This window comes from Triplophysa dalaica, chromosome 6 (genome assembly GCF_015846415.1).
Source record: "Triplophysa dalaica isolate WHDGS20190420 chromosome 6, ASM1584641v1, whole genome shotgun sequence".
In the NCBI taxonomy this organism is placed as follows: Eukaryota; Metazoa; Chordata; class Actinopteri; order Cypriniformes; family Nemacheilidae; genus Triplophysa; species Triplophysa dalaica.
The window spans coordinates 25,007,345-25,023,528 of NC_079547.1; the positions used below are offsets into that span (position 1 = coordinate 25,007,345).

Sequence of the window (16,184 nt, forward strand, 5' to 3'; positions counted from 1 at the left end):
TGATCTCAGGGTTTAAGATAGAAATAAAAGCATTAACAGCAATAGCTCCATGGAGAACTCTCCACTGTATGTCCCCAACCCTCTTGGCTAACGGTGGCTTATACAAGACCCTCCATTCTGGTTTAACATCTTCATCCAAATTAAAAAAAGAACGCCATGGTGTATCAACCTTTTTTTCTAAAACCTTTTTGTTAAAAACCAGGACACACATTTTATACAAAAGCTTTCCAGTGGCTAAAAAGAAATTAAACGACAGCAACTTAAATTTTTTTAAAACCACACTATCACAATCACCAAATTTAGGAGACATCATCAAGGCTGGAAAAGGATCCTTGCTATCAGGGTTTTTTTTCCCTGCAGAATAGTCCCGTAACAATTGTCTCTCCTCATCTGTAAGCCTAGCTTGCCATTTCACCAACAGCTGAGCAGTTACACGAGTAGAGATGATTTTCAGCCGAGAGGAAACCTGTTCAGTGTTTGAGAAGGTAGGTCCCGCTACATTTAGCAATTGGCCCAGGTTGGTAATCCTGCAGTCGGCACTGCAGAGAATTCTATTTAAACCTAGAACAATGCAGTCACTGGCCGAAAAGTCCAGACGGGCTCCATTCACTATTGGTTCCTTTAAAAGCCAATAAAGAGAGTTAAAACACTGTGTCCTCTGAATATTGAAAAGGCTCCAAACTTTAAAAAGATTATGGTAAAACACTGGTAATCTGGACATGTCCAATTTGAGAGCATCTAGAAGGAAGAGAGATCTATCCATCTGTAGTCCCCCCAAACTTTGCAAAATAAAACAAGCAACAGTCTTCCAATTAGGCTCAGTAGTCCCTGCCAGTAGCCTCTGAATGAACTGCAGGCGAAAAGCTGCAGTCCTGCTCTGCAAATTCAACAGTCCTTGCCCCCCTTCTTCTTTTGATAAAAATAAAACACTTTGAGGAATCCAGTGTAGTTTATCCCAGAAGAAATCCACCAGGATTGCTTGTATCTCTGCGAGTAGTTTTGAAGGTGGATCTATACAGGCCAGTTTATGCCACAAGGATGAAGCAATCAAATTATTGATAATTAAAGTACGCCCTTTATAGGACAGCTTCGAGGCCAGCCATTTCCACTTGGCTAGGCGCCCTTTCACTTTGTCAACAACGCCATCCCAGTTCTTCTGTACAGTATGTTCATCCCCCAGAAACACTCCTAGATATTTAAAACCTCCTCTGAGCCACGGAATTCCGTCTGGAAGTCTTATGTTTTTTCCAGTCCCATTTCCACACATCACAGCTTCACTTTTATTCCAATTGACTTTGGCAGATGATAAAACATTAAAATCAGTAAGTATTTCAAGCAACATATCGACGTCTTTCTGATTACTAATGAACACCACAACATCGTCAGCATAAGCAGATAAATGAACATTGGAGTTTACCATAGGGATTTGTAACCCATCTAATTTTAATCTTATTTGTTGCAGTAAGGGTTCAATGGCCAAAGAGTAGAGCATGCCTGAGAGGGAGCACCCTTGTCTTACCCCTCGGCCAACCGTAAAAGGGTTGCATAAGCCACCGTTCACTTTCAGCACACTCTCAACCTCACTGTACAGAACCATGACCAGTTTTATAAATTTTTGGCAAAAACCAAAGGCTGCCAGACATTTCCAAAGATACTTATGTTCAACTCTGTCAAAAGCTTTTTCTTGATCCAGAGAGACTAGTGCACATTCTAAATTTAATAATCTAGAGACATCAAAAATATCTCGCACTAGAGATATATTATCAAAAATTGACCTGTCAGGTAAGCAGTAGCTCTGATCCGGGTGGATAACTTGATTCACTACTTTTGCCAATCTAATTGCTAAAACTTTGGAGAGCAGCTTATAGTCAGAGCAGAGAAGGGACACGGGGCGCCAGTTCTTAATATCCATCAGGTCACCTTTTTTCGGGAGGAGAGTTAAAACCGCTCTACGGCAGCTCAATGGCAGCCGCCCTTCAGCTAGGCTTTCATTGAGCACCGAGAGCAGATCTCTCCCCAACTCAGTCCAGAAAGACTTGTAAAAGTCTACAGGTAGACCATCAATTCCAGGAGCCTTGCCTGACTCCATGCCATTGAGTGCCTCATATAACTCACCCAGGCTCAAGCCCCTGCATAGCTTTGCGTTGGCTTCTTTGGAAATCTGTGGCAAGTCCTGAAAAAAAACATCGTTGGTGTCCAACTCTGCTATGCTTTCACTGCTGTACAAGCTTTCATAAAAACAGACAGCTCTTTCTCGAATGTCTATGGGGTTGAAAACAACAACCCCAGACTCAGCACGCAACGCGTGAATAAACTTTTTCTGCCCATTCTTTTTTTCCAAATTAAAAAAGAATTTTGTTGGAGCATCCATTTGGTCGATGTTCATAAAGCGAGACCGGACTAGCGAACCCTGCACTTTAACCCCTAATAGGTCACTTAATTTTTTTTTCATAAATGAGAGAGTGTCCGATACACTATTGTTCCCATCCGAACCAGCCAATTCTTGGAGTTTTATTATAGATGTCTCTATTGTGTGCATGGATCTTAACGTCTGTACAGTAATGTTTCTAGTGTACTGCTGGCAGAGTTGTTTAATTTGCACTTTTCCAAAATCCCACCATTGTCTCAAAGAACTAAAAGAGTCTTTTGAAGCTCTAAAAGAGTCCCAGAAAACCTTAAAAGTATCCTTAAAACCTTTATCATTTAACAGGGAGGTGTTAAAATGCCAATAGGCACTTCTCGGCTTAAAAGAATTTAAAACAAATGAACAGCAGACCATACTATGATCAGAGACACCAACCGGGACAATAAAACACTTACTAAATATACCAAACTGATGCTTAAAAGCATAAAACCTGTCCAACCTAGCTAAAGATAAAAACTTTTCCCGACTATGAGCCCAAGTGTACTGTCTTTGAGTGCCATTGATCTGTCTCCATACATCACATAGCTCATGCGTTTTAATAACTTGAATCATTTTCTTACGAGAGGGCTCATGTGGTTCCAGGTGATTTCTGTCACAAGATTGTTCTGTACAATTAAAATCCCCACCCAAGAATAAAAACTCCTCACTATTACATTTTTGCAGTGTTGAATTAAGTGTATCTAAAAACAGCATCCTCTGAATTGCTGAGGTTGGAGCATACACACAAATCAAAACTAAAACAGAAGTTTCAAATACAGCTCGAACTTTTAATAGTCTTCCTTTTATCACTTCATCAACATCATATGAAATTGGGGCAAATTTCTTTGAGAATAAAACTGCAACACCTCCACTGCGGGAGGTGTTGTGACTTAAAACAGAAAAACCTTCCCATTCTTTAGTCCAGTCTACAGTATTATCTGCATCACTGTGTGTTTCCTGGAGAAAAATGACATCCAGTCTCTTTTGAGTGAACACTTCATACAGCGCAGCTCTTTTTCTGATGTCCCGTGCACCATTCACATTCAAAGATGCAACCGAGACTTCACTCATCAGCAAAAGAAAAGATAAAAGAAAACACCAACCCATGACACCAGTAAAAATTTAGCTCTTTTCACCACTATCAATACTTAAATCAACATTAATCTTATTCACAATTTTCTTTAATCTATACACTTCTTTATTCGTAAAGCATCCCTCAGCCATAAAGCGTTTTGACTTCTCAACAAACTGTTTCATATCAGGGAAATATTCACTCACAGACACACCTCGTTTATTTTTGGTAGATTTAAGGAAAAGTCTAATATCATCCTTGTCATAACAGCGACCAGCACAATCCAGCTGTGACAGAGAAACACAAGATGAGTCAGACTCACTATCACTGTCTCTATCCTCATCAGCATCATCAGCAATAACCGCCTTCTTTGCACTTTTAGAATCACACACTTCTTCATTTTTCCTCCGTTTAACAGGAACTTTAAACAGTGTCTGTTCTACCTCCATATCAATGCCATCATCCTCACAAACATTAGACATCACAGAAAACGCGTCACTTACGGTTTCTCCTTCGCGTAGCGCACTGTTTCGCTTGTCGATACTGATAACACCCTCGGTCGGTTTGGAAAACGGCGAAAAATCCGCGGATCGCTCGGTCTCGCTTACTTCAGGCCTTGACCGGTTCTCCGAAGGCCGATCCTCCGCGGTCGCCTCCGGTTCACCCCGCAACATCGTAGGCCAAACGCCCGCAATCGCACCCGGCTCAGGCCGGTCCGCCGCAGGCGGAGCATTTGCGTTGTTCTTTGTTTCTGGACAATCACGGACTAAATGGCCAACATTACCACAGCGGAAACATTTGAAATTATTAGTGGTTGCAAAGATCGTGTAGTCAAACTCATCAAAACGAAACTTAAAAGTCAGATCCAACTCAGAGTCCTCATTAATGATCATGTACACAAAGCGTCTGAAAGAGACGACATGTTTTAATAAAGGAGACACTGATCTCATGGGAATCTTCTTAATTGGAGAAACTAATTTACCGTACCGGGAAAGAGACTGTTTTAGCATTTCATCACTAATGAATGGAGGGACATTTGAAAGCGTCACTTTTTTAGATGGCATTGATAAGGGAAGCACCGGAGTAAAAAGCCCCTCAACAGTGATTCCCTGTTCAACCAGCTCATTCGCTTTCTCAACCGATTTTAAAAAAATAACAGTAGCATTATTCATCCTGGATGCTGATAAAACACAATCGTGGCCCACCACTTCACCAATGGCCAAACAACAATCCTCCACACTCACCGCAGACGCCACTTTCACAGCGTGACGCCGCGTGAGGGAGCTTAAGGCCGGCAAACCCGGGGCCGCCATGCTTCCCGCACACACGGCCCAAAAACACAGAAAACACACACGGTCCTTTTCACACAGAAAAACAACAAATGAGACAGATTAGACAATCAAAAGAAAATTAACAAGAAAAAGAGAGAAAAAGCAAAAACAAAAACAAACAAAGACGTTTTTGGTACTATGGCCAAAAAACGCGCTCTCAGCTCAAAGACGCCCAGCTCTCAGCTACACTCAGCTCAGACAGAGAGAGAGAGAGAGAGAGAGAGAGATAGAGAGAGAGAGAGAGAGAGAGAGATGAACCATTCACTGGATAAACTGTGAAGACATCAGTTAACAACATCAAGACTCACTTTATCTACACAAACACTGTGAGTCACGACACAATCTGATCGTCTCAGAATCTTCTCATGTGTCTTCTGCAGGTGAAACTCTCTCTTCTGTTCAACTCTTTCATGTCAGTTTGATGGAGTAGAGCTTTACCTCTTTGGTCTTGTCCATCGCCTTCAGCACGGCCACATTGAGCTTCTCTAACGCAGACAGAACATCCAGATATTCCCCGAGATGCTGAGAAAAGTAATCTGAAAACAATATATACTGTACATGTCATGTCAGCAAGACTGAACGAACGCTTTGTTAAGAAAATGCATGCTTCTGAGGTGATATTACCCACAATGCCCTGCACTACACTAGAAGATAAATTTTAATCTACTTTATACCAAAAAATGCAATTAAAGTTATCAGCATTTTTATACTTTACTCAAAATACCTATTCTGTATCCTTTTTTGCATACTAATACTACACACAATACTGTTTTCTGTTTTCTTGTCCATTTAAATGAATTATTATCATCACACCCACCTGAGAGTTTGCCTGTATCGAGGTTACTGGGAAAAAACAAGAAAAGAGAATAAAATGTTAACAAAGTGTTAATTGAATGAGAGTCATGAGTGCGGAGGATGTTCACGGTCCAATTCCTCTCATTGTGTGAATATCTCTGATACTTCTCAACAGATGGGAAACGGCAGATATAATGATCTCGCAAATGAAGTAAAAGACTAGAATTTATTCAAGGATTTGTTTTTACATTTTTAGTTTTAACAGCGATATCTTCCCCTTTAAAAATCCCAATAAATTCTGCCAACAATGTAAGTTTATAATGAGAAAGACGTCTGTAAATCTACAGACTGGCTGAATGTTTCCATGGTTTCAAATGCATTTTGTATATGATACAGATCCTTTGTCACACACTTAAATACTCGACTTGAAAAAAAAAATTCAGAAAATGTATTTTATGTGTCTGTGTGAAACAGCCCTGCACTGCGGTTCTTTTTCAAGTATTTTTTTATTTTTTGTTCTTTTTCAAGTCAAATTTGAGTCTTGGTTCTGTCGACGCAGCGGCTTCCCAGAACACGCTTTTCAAGGCTTTGAATCACACGAGTCGCCTCAGGTTTTACTTTCATCCTCCTGAGAGCGAACGTTCGGCGCTTATCCGTTCATGCGTGAAAAAAGATGCACGTTCCTCTGAAAGGCAACTAATTAGGGAACAAAAATGTAAGGTTGCCACGGATACAGGTCATTTTAAACTGCATTATCAGTGGGTTCTTTTGAGGAACTATGCAAATCAGGTTGCTAACACGCCCACAAGATTTAAACAGAACACGAACTTCTCGCCTTGCAGGTCAGATCTGACTTTACAGCATCACTGCAATCGTCTGTGATCCCGGCGTCTAAATCTGCTCTTTTTCTTGGATTGATGCAATTTAACGCTAATCCTGCCGTGCAGGCAAACATAGATGATTTCTACGAAAAGTGCATCTAGACTTTAAAGGTGCCATTTGTAAAATCGCCGCTAGAGAGCGCACACACTGTGTCACTGTTTAGAATGGCCATTTTCTCAAGATTTACAAGTAGTTGGAAACATTTGAGATATTGTAAGTACTCAGCTCAACAAAATATATAACACTAGTCTAGTGTTTTTGGATATTTTACTGCAAAAATGTTACAATCTGCTCCTGTAACTGAACACAAGTGTAAATAAACAAACTGATCTAACAAAAAATTTGAAACTATTTTACGAGATGGCTTATTCGAATGAATTCTTACGTTGTGAATTGTACAAAAACGTACGATTACTTGAAAAAAATGCTATACTGAAGCCCCACCCCTAACTCTCCCCCTAAATGTCACTGCCGCAAAAAGAAATCTCACTAAAATGTACGAATTCGTACGAATTAGCCAAATCACGTCATAATATAGTTACGTTTTGGCCGTGAGATTGTGTTGCGATAAAACATGCAACGAGAAGCAAGCACGTCTGTAAGTGTCAATAAATCAAATACAGCATTCTGTTCGGCTGTGTTTTTTGACTGATCTTCACAATGTTTGCTGCTTGACTCATTTAGCATCTGGTTAGGACGCTGTGTTTATTTAAAACGTATTTGGCACATTGCCAGTAAACCGGTCTATGGTCGGTTAGAGAATAAGACGCAGGTGTTTGGCTCATCTGACGGCTTCGTAATTCAGAGTTTTACTTTGCTTGGCGTCCATCGATGGAGTAGAAAAGTTCTCGCAGCTCATCCGTCGTTAAAATGCCATCTGCGAAGTAAGCTTTAAACTCCTCGAAGGACAGTTTCCCATCATCTGTAAAACAGAAGAGAGATACAGAGAATGAGTCACACAAAGCTGTCTTTCACATCATCTACAGTCGGCATAAAGGATTTTAACTGCAGCTTCTCCTGACAACAACCAACCCATGACAAGAGACCACCCCACTGAAGGGGAAAACAGATTATTTCAAAGACAGAATATGTTCATGGGAATATAGTATGGGTGTAATAGTACATTCAAGCCCACAATTCAAAACACATAGCATCATGATATTTTAAACACATTTTTATATTCAAATAACAGATTATTTCCCAAACATTAACAATTAATTTGAATTACTTGTTATAGAATTTACAAAGGTTTAGTTGAACTTTCTGTATGACAATAAAAGATTTCACAGAATTCAGTAGGTGTGTCACTTAAAAAATGACGAACATTGAGATATTAAGAGAGAATTTCTGCCTAAAACGGGAATCGTTTTCACTTCCGTATTTTGACGCATTTCCGAGTGAAATTAAATCTCGAAAAAGAAAAACAGTGAGCATGGCTTTCGTCTTTCTCGATTTGATGGGCATATAAAAAACGCCGTTGCATTTTGAAATGGATGGGGAGGAGTTAAGGCCTCAAGGCCTCTCAAAACCAAACCCTTTAGACACATAATAATTTACAGCTAGACTAATAAAAAACATTAATAAACGCATTTCTGAATATAGTGAGATGACACTGTGTTTATCTCAACTTCAGTCTTCACAGCCCACAGTCACACAAACACCTGCTGAAGTTTTTTACTCAGAACAAATGTCAAAGATCAACCTTTATACACGAAGCACCATCTGCCGTACGGGTTTTATTATTAGGTAAAGCTGAGACGCTGTCATCCATCAGACGTCCAGCCAGATAAAGGAAATATATATGACAGTAACTCTATCAAAATACTGACGGGACTCCTTCTCCTCCATCGCTCAGATCATAAATCACTTCATCCAGTTTAACACATCACACTAAATCCCTTTCCCTGATACTCTTGAGATTCTGGGTCGACACCGGTGGTTTGGCTTTTGGTATTGTAAAAATGAAATATGATAAATGTTCCTGTAGTTCAACGTGGGTTTGAGTCCCAGGGAAAATGTACAGATCAAATGCACTCTTGAGAAGTTAATTCTGTAAGTTATACATGATTTGACACATTCAGCAGGAATTTGACATTGAATTCATGTGGCATTACACTTAGAAATGACACGGCATCAGATTATGTGTGAGATATAGATCAGAGAGAAAAATCTGCGTCATCTGCAGTCATTTATAACTGTGTGTGTGTGCTCCTGTGATATTGAAACAGACAAAATAAATCAAAGAGAGATTGAAAAACGGGAGAGTGTGTCTCAGGTCGAGAGATCAGAGATCAGTCGAGACGGTTTCATTTGGTTCACAGTTCAGTACTCTTCAACAAGACCTACAGTTAAAATAAATCAATGAAACAGAAATGACAAACTAGACATCAGTTTGATCTAGAAATCATCGAATGAAGGTTTATTAATAACAATATATGAAGAGTTTGGTTCCAAGATAACTCAGTTTTTATCGTAGTGAACAAGAATCATGTTTTTTTATCGTGCAAACCAATCAAACTGCAGTTGGTTTGTTTTGATTTAAGTCACGATCACGAAAAATAAGGCTAACTAACACCATAAAAACATGATTTTTGAAAAAGGAGTGATCTCATTTTGGAACCAAACTCTTACATACAGTAAGTACAGTATTAAAATGAACAAGACTTTATACAATTTAATCCTCTTATTTCATGTTATTTTCAAAAACACTTTTATATGAACAATGAACGAACTTTCTTCGGTGTAACACAAAAGAAGATATTTCGAGAAATGTCTCAGTGTTGTTTGGTTATTAACGTTCTTCAAAATATCTTCTTTTGTGTTCCGATGAAGTAAACAACTCATCTAGGTTTGAAATTAAATGAGGGTGAATAAATGATGAATGATTTTCATTTTGTGTGAACTATCGCTTTAAAAAACTTTTGTTAGTTACAGTAAATGCGTCGATTTTGATTTTAATTCTGTGCGGTCCCAATCTGAACTAAGTGTGTACAAAAGTTTTGTTTTAACATTTTGACTTTATTGTTTCTGTACTATTCTGTATGAACCCTCTTTGTTTACCATAAATATTTAATAATATTAGTTTTTTATTCAAGGGGTAAACAAAATAAAAACGAAACTTTGTTTACTTTCCTTTTTTTCTGCTAGTCTTCTTTCGCTGTCTTCATTTTAGACGAAAACCTTCTTACAAAAAACAAGGCAGTATGGCTTGTATCTGGTTTGTTTTTTGTCTTCCATGAATTGGTGAACATGGATGCATTTTTCATGGTCTTGATAGATCTAGGTCAAAGTTTTCTATGGAGTGATATCTACACCACAGCTTTAGACGGTTTTACAGGAGCTGCGGTTAATGGACAAGAAAGGTTTAGATCTCAGGAGGGTTTCATCTCCACCGCTCGGCCTTGTTTAGACTCAGACTAATGTGTTTTTCTGTCTCTCCAGAACATCAACCCAAGACTCAATGCTTCATAACCTCTGGAGTCAGTGAGGATCCCATGTTCTTGCTCTAATGTTGTTATTTCACAGATTAGGAGAATTGATTGAGTTCTCAGTTGTTTGGGATTTTTTCCCAAAAATTGCTTATAAGAATGTGAATGTAAAACTGTGGTAAAATGTGACCCTGGACAACAAAACCAGACTTAGGCCGTTTTCACACTTGACTTCTTGTCAAAAAGTTGACAATGGTGCAAACTATCGCAGCGTTGTGGTTACAAATAGCAGCCGGCAATGTTCAAAGATAGCATTTGTGCACAAAGGCAGACAGGCTTCATAGGCAGCATAACGGAAATGTATTTGAGTTATAAACGGAGAGCGTTTTTGCAATAACCAATCACAAATTTTAAAACAACAATACTAATTTCTCCCTAGAAATGCCATCAGAAGTTTTTATTAGTGAAAATCAAACTTACATTTATATTGGGTGGCCATATGAGCCATTTCTCCCGGACGCGTACTTGCAAGGATTCGGATGCGTCTTCTGGGAGTCGCATTTGTCGACAGCTTACGTCATCGAGGCTTATTATTTCAGGTTTTATTTTATAAAGGCAGCCTTTATATTTCAATGTAAGAATGACTACAACAAACTACAATGATTATACGTCTTAATCAATGTTAAATGTTAATTTTATAATCCTTATCTTTAATGAAATGTGAGAACCTCGATGACGTATGCGGTTGACAAATGCGACTCCTGGAAGATGCACCCACATCCTGGCAAGGACGCGTCCGGGAGAAATGGCTCATATGGCCACCCTAATTAACAAAACTATTCCCCAACGGGCGTTTCATTTTTCGAGCTTGAGCCTTCTCGACCAATCACGTTCCTAGCGTGTTGTTATGGAAATAACAGGTCTCTGTCATTGGTTAACTGTGGAAAAAAGCTTGACATCGGGGGTTAAACTCTTTTCAACCTAAAAAGCTGCAGAAAAAGACACTAGGGTTGGCGTTTAAAAAAGCACTCAGGACTTTTTTAGATAACATGGTTTACTCTATAGGATTATAGTGTAAAACACATGCTAGCGGCTTAAAAAAATAAGTCAAGTGTGAACACGGCCTTAAGCTGAATAAATAGCTTTCCATTGATTTTCCATTGATATTTGTTAAGATAGGACGATTTTTGCCCGAGATTGAACTATTTGAAAATTTGGAATCTGAGGGTGCAAAATATATATATATAAATAAAACTGCCTTTAAAATTGTCCAAATGAAGCCCTTAGCATAGCATATTACTCACAACTATAAAGTTTTGACATGGTTACAGTAGGAAATTTACAAAATAACTTCATGGAACATGATCTTCACTTTATATCCTAAGGATTTTTGGCATAAAAGAAAAATCAATCATTTTGACCCATATAATGAATTTTTGGCTATTTATGAAAATGTTAAGAGAGGTCGTCCAGGGTGGGTCACAAATCATCTGGATTTGGGTACATTTGATGACAAATGATTGAGTTCATATCGAGACCTTAAATAATATTGACTTTTGATTTCGCAAATCTGAGCTCAGTTGGACACATTGTTGACATCTCTTCTCAAACTCTTGTGAGATTTCCGTGCATTTGTTCTCAGGAGAAACGCTCCATTTGCATCTCTCATTCATGTCTAAGAGAAATATATGAGATATGAAAGAGACACAAATACAATCTTGATTCGTTTTGCAGCTTCCTTTGCTTCTGTATTCATTTCTCATGAGCAATTTAAGAGAAGCATCTGAGACTAAGTTGATATCTAAAATTTGAGCAATTTTCTTCTGGGTGTAAAACAGTTTGATCCGAGCATTTGCGAGCTCTGTTCGAGTTCATAAATCTCAAAACAACAAACAAATAACAATTTCTAGTAGCGATTAGGAAACCCCGCCGTACCATTATGTAAGGCTATCAATCATAAGCTGGGAAAACAACATTTTCTTCGCGCTTTTCTTGATATTCAATAACTGTTTCTCTCCTCTGAACGCTCTCGTCTTTATTTCTCGTTCTCTTCTCTTGTTCTGAGATCTGCAAACTGGAGCGCCGGAGCTGTCAGATTGAGTCAACAGAAGCGAGATGAGCAGACAAACATACAGAAGCACGACCCAATCTGTCTTTCCGTGTGAGCGGCCAGAAGAACGAGAACATGGCGAGAGAGAGGCCATTAAAAGAGATTGAAGAAATCAGAAAGATGAGGAGAAACTGGGCGAAGAAACGGACGAATAGAGAGACAAGCACAGATGATCGGGCCGCTCGCGGTGGGCGTTCACAGTCTGTTCCCTCTCAGGTCTTTTTTCAATCACAGTGTCCTACATTATTTTCTGTCCTCTGTGTGCGGACAGCTTGAGTATTTCTGGCCCTGCCGAAGGGGGCGTCAGATTCGCTTGACGTGATGTTTGTCGTGTGATTGGCCGGCAGTGAGACAGATTGTGAAGTGCCCTTCTTTCAGGCGACACGGTTCGGTTATGTAATGTTGAGGCTGCGGGGCGATGGAGACTAGAGGAAACCACAACCAGAAACTGTCTGCTTGAGAGACACTAACATCTGAATCGTCCTCTGAGATTTACAGAGAAAAATCTCAGAAAGTTCTTTAATATCTCATTTATTTGTCCTAGACATGAATGAGATTAAAGTCCCTATGAACTGATCGTTTTTACTTCCATATTCTGACACATTTCCGAGTGAAATTCAGAGCATTTTCAAATGAGAAAAATTGTGGGTGTGGCTTGCATTTTTCATTGCGAATTGAATCGATGTGTAAAAATGTTGTTGCATTGATTTTGAAATGACACTGGCAGAAGACCGAAAGTTGAAGGGGAGGAGTTAAAGGATGCTCCGCCCAAGCCATCTAATTTACATAATTTAATTCAGGGCGGAAGTGCATTTTCAGATTTTAACTGAAGATTATGAGGGTACATGAATTTTAAAAAGAAAATAACCCACATTGATAAGCTATAAGAATCGTCATTTTAAATTTCACTGGGACTTTAAATGAAGACCAAAGTCAAAGTCTCATGCGTCTCAGATATTTCTCCTGACAGAATAAGCCAGAAATCTAATAAATCTGTCTGTCATTCGAGTTTGAGAAGAGATGTCAACAATGTCTCATATCGATCTCAGATTGGTCTCGTCTGCAATCAAACGTCGATATTCTTGATCTCAATACAAAACTGAAACATTTCTCATTAAATCCAGATGATCCTATGCCTACAATCTACATTCATTTAACATCTCCAGACTCTTCATGTGTTTCAACAATCACTTGTTTCTCTTTTTATTTCTCCTCACCAATTTTGAGAGAAACATCCGAGACTAAAAATGAAACACAACTGAATCTTCTGAGCTATGAAAGAGCAGATCTGGGTTAGTGTGAGGCAGGACCGGTCAGCTTTTACTAGTCTTCAGATCTTTAAATAATTTCCCTTCAAGTCACTGAGCCCAGAATCCTCACAAGAGAGATGAACCTCAAAGCTCAACTTAGTCTCAAGGGGAGATCAACTCACAAAACTCTCTTTTATTTGCATATTTTTTAACTCAATGATCTAGTTACAGTGGCAGCTTTGCTCTACATTTAATCCACACCAGTGATACTTAATCCGTCTGATATACACATTTATGAAGAACATGAGTGATGCTAGCTAATGAGAATGGTTAGGTTGGTAAGGCCACAAGTGTTCGGTTGCTAGGTGGTTGCCAGGGTATAAACTTGGCAGTGTGATACTGCAGATACCGTAGCTTCATCTTGGCACACTCTTGTGATGTTTCCCATTTTATAGACACTTTGGATAAAAGCATCTGCTAAATTGCAAATTGTACATGTGCCGGTCGGTCGCTAGGGTGAAATGGGTGGTTGCCAAGGTGTTTGTTCAAATCCTTTACCCTGAGATTTGTGAGAGATAGTTACACTGTTGCTTTGTCTTTCACAGTTTATCTGTCTTTTCTATGCGCTCTTCCGTCGTCACGTCTGATGAAAGTGTGATTGAAGTACCATTTTGAACAAATGGTAATGACCTCTGAAGTGCTGCACTCCCCCGGAGACAATCTCTCTTCTGTATTTTGTTTGGACAGCACATCATTTCTCTACCTTTTTCGAAATATGCATTTTGTGACAGGCTGGTCATTGGTTCAGGCAGATTTAACATCGCATAAAGATCTTCTTAAAGATAAAGATATTCAGCATTCGTACAAAAAACTTCTCTTACATTCCTCAGATTGTCATGTACAAGTAAATTCTATAATAAGACGACTCACAGAAACAGAAAAAAAATGACAAATAAGATATTTTTAATATCGCATCTGTTTCTTTTAGACAGGAATGAGATTAAGTCGTGAGCAATTTTCATGGACGCGATTTTCTCTCACCTTAAGAAAAGATCTCAGTAATTGTACACTCTTAAAAATTAAGGTGCTTCACGATGCCTAAATGGTTCCATAAAGAACCTTAAACATCCGAAGAATTTTTCCATTCTTTGTGGCGAAAAAAGGTTTTTCAGATTATGAAAAGGTAAGAAAGAGATGAAGAGATGGCTGAGTGGTTCTGTGTGGAACCAAAGTTTCAAGCACCTTTATTTTTAAGAGTGCATATGTATCACAAAATCTGTGCTTAAATTTGCAGACTTTTCTGCTATTAAAATGAACTCAAATATTTATCCTCAAATTCTTCCGAGACAAAGTTACGTGTGCTACATTCACAAATAAAGTTGAAAATTAAATAACATATAACCGAGAATTCATTTACACTCTTAAAAAATAAAGGTGCTTAAAAGGACTTTAAAGAACCATTTCTTTTTCACCTTTTATAATCTTTTGTGAAACAGAAAGGTTCTTCAGATGTTTACGGTTCTTTATGAAACTAAAAGGTTCTTCTAAGAACCTTTTGAAGCACCTTTTTTAAGAGTGTACATGAATCATAAAAGATCAAATAAAAACCTCTGGGTTTCAATTGATTATTTTCCAAATCTACTGTTCTACCAGCTTGGCAAAATAAAGCAAATTTTAAAAACGGCAAATAAGAATTTTTTAAAATTCTAAATCAGACTAGAAACATTTGCAAACATTTAGGTAACAAGGGAATACTGTAAATAAAAAAATACTTTAGAGGTTCAGACTCACCATTCTTGTCAGCCCGACGGAAAATCTGTAACGACAAGAAAAGAAAAAGAGTGATTTTCCAGTTCATTAACATGAGTCGTTTTCACAATGATTGAGAGAAGTGTGTTGATACTGAATGTCATTTACATTTAGACATTTGGCAGACGCATTTATCCAAAGCGACTTACATTGCTTTATTCTATACATTTTACATAGGTATTTGCAGTCCCCTGAGATCGAACCCACAACCTTGCGTTGTTAACACAATGCTCTTACCAGTGAGCTACAGGAAAGTAGCTCATTTATCCTGCAGATCTATAATCAGAAGCATCAACGCGACAGCCTAACTGAAATCATTTTATAATCAAACACAAACAGTACAATATCAATTTTTTATTAGGTCAATTTTCAAGGACAATGTTTCAGTTCTACAATAATTGATAATAGTTTTCCGTTATTGTAAACTTCCTAAAGCAAACTGAAATGAGACACATCAACTTGCTCTCTCTGGGTCATCTAAATGAAAAATGTAGCTATATTCTCACGGGCATCTCGCCCTGTTATCCGTCAGAGTTACTCAAGTGGTTTGCCTCGAGCGCTCGAACATCTCATAGTGAAAGTTGGAGAATTAAACTCGCTCATCTGAGACTGAAGGTGAGAATGTTTTGCAGAGCAGGACTAGGTGTTGACAATGCAATCATCCGGAGGACAAACATGACCGTTCACACCTGGTCAGAGTCAACAACTGTTGATTTCTCAAGTTCTTTATAACACCATCCGGCCTTTTCATTCTCAGGAGCTGAGATGTGCAAAATGTCACATTCTCAACATCAGACGCTCAGTGGGTTTCCCGAACGACTTTAAATCTCGACGGAAAATAAAAAAAGTCTCGCTTTACAGGGATGCTACACCCAAAAATGAAAAAGTGAGTCACGTCATCTGCAGGTTGTTAAGGCACATGAATTGTTTTTTAGCATGTGCGCTACCATCTCAAACACATTAATGATAATGTCACTCGGACACCCGGACGCATTCAAACATCCAACCATCTGATTCATTCATTAAACCTTTCTAAAACTTTGATATTTATTCGGCGTTAAACTCTATATTACTCAATACACTTTGCAAAAGGCAGATGTGGC

The 16,184-nt window shown here is 38.6% G+C and overlaps 1 protein-coding gene across 2 annotated transcripts in view; it reads right to left on the bottom strand.

Moving 5' to 3' along the window:
- Window positions 1-16,184, bottom strand: part of necab3 (N-terminal EF-hand calcium binding protein 3) — a 31,912-nt gene that overhangs the window by 12,576 nt on the left and 3,152 nt on the right. The window contains exons 2-5 of one of the 2 annotated variants that reach the window (XM_056751651.1): window positions 15,064-15,088; window positions 7,298-7,406; window positions 5,625-5,650; window positions 5,246-5,343 (exon numbers count right to left, since the gene is read on the bottom strand). In XM_056751651.1, coding sequence (XP_056607629.1) covers window positions 5,246-5,343; window positions 5,625-5,650; window positions 7,298-7,406; window positions 15,064-15,088 — 258 coding nt within the window. Of the gene's footprint in view, window positions 1-3,979; window positions 4,700-5,245; window positions 5,344-5,624; window positions 5,651-7,297; window positions 7,407-15,063; window positions 15,089-16,184 lie in introns of those variants that run through there. The other variant, XM_056751650.1, reaches the window with a different exon arrangement.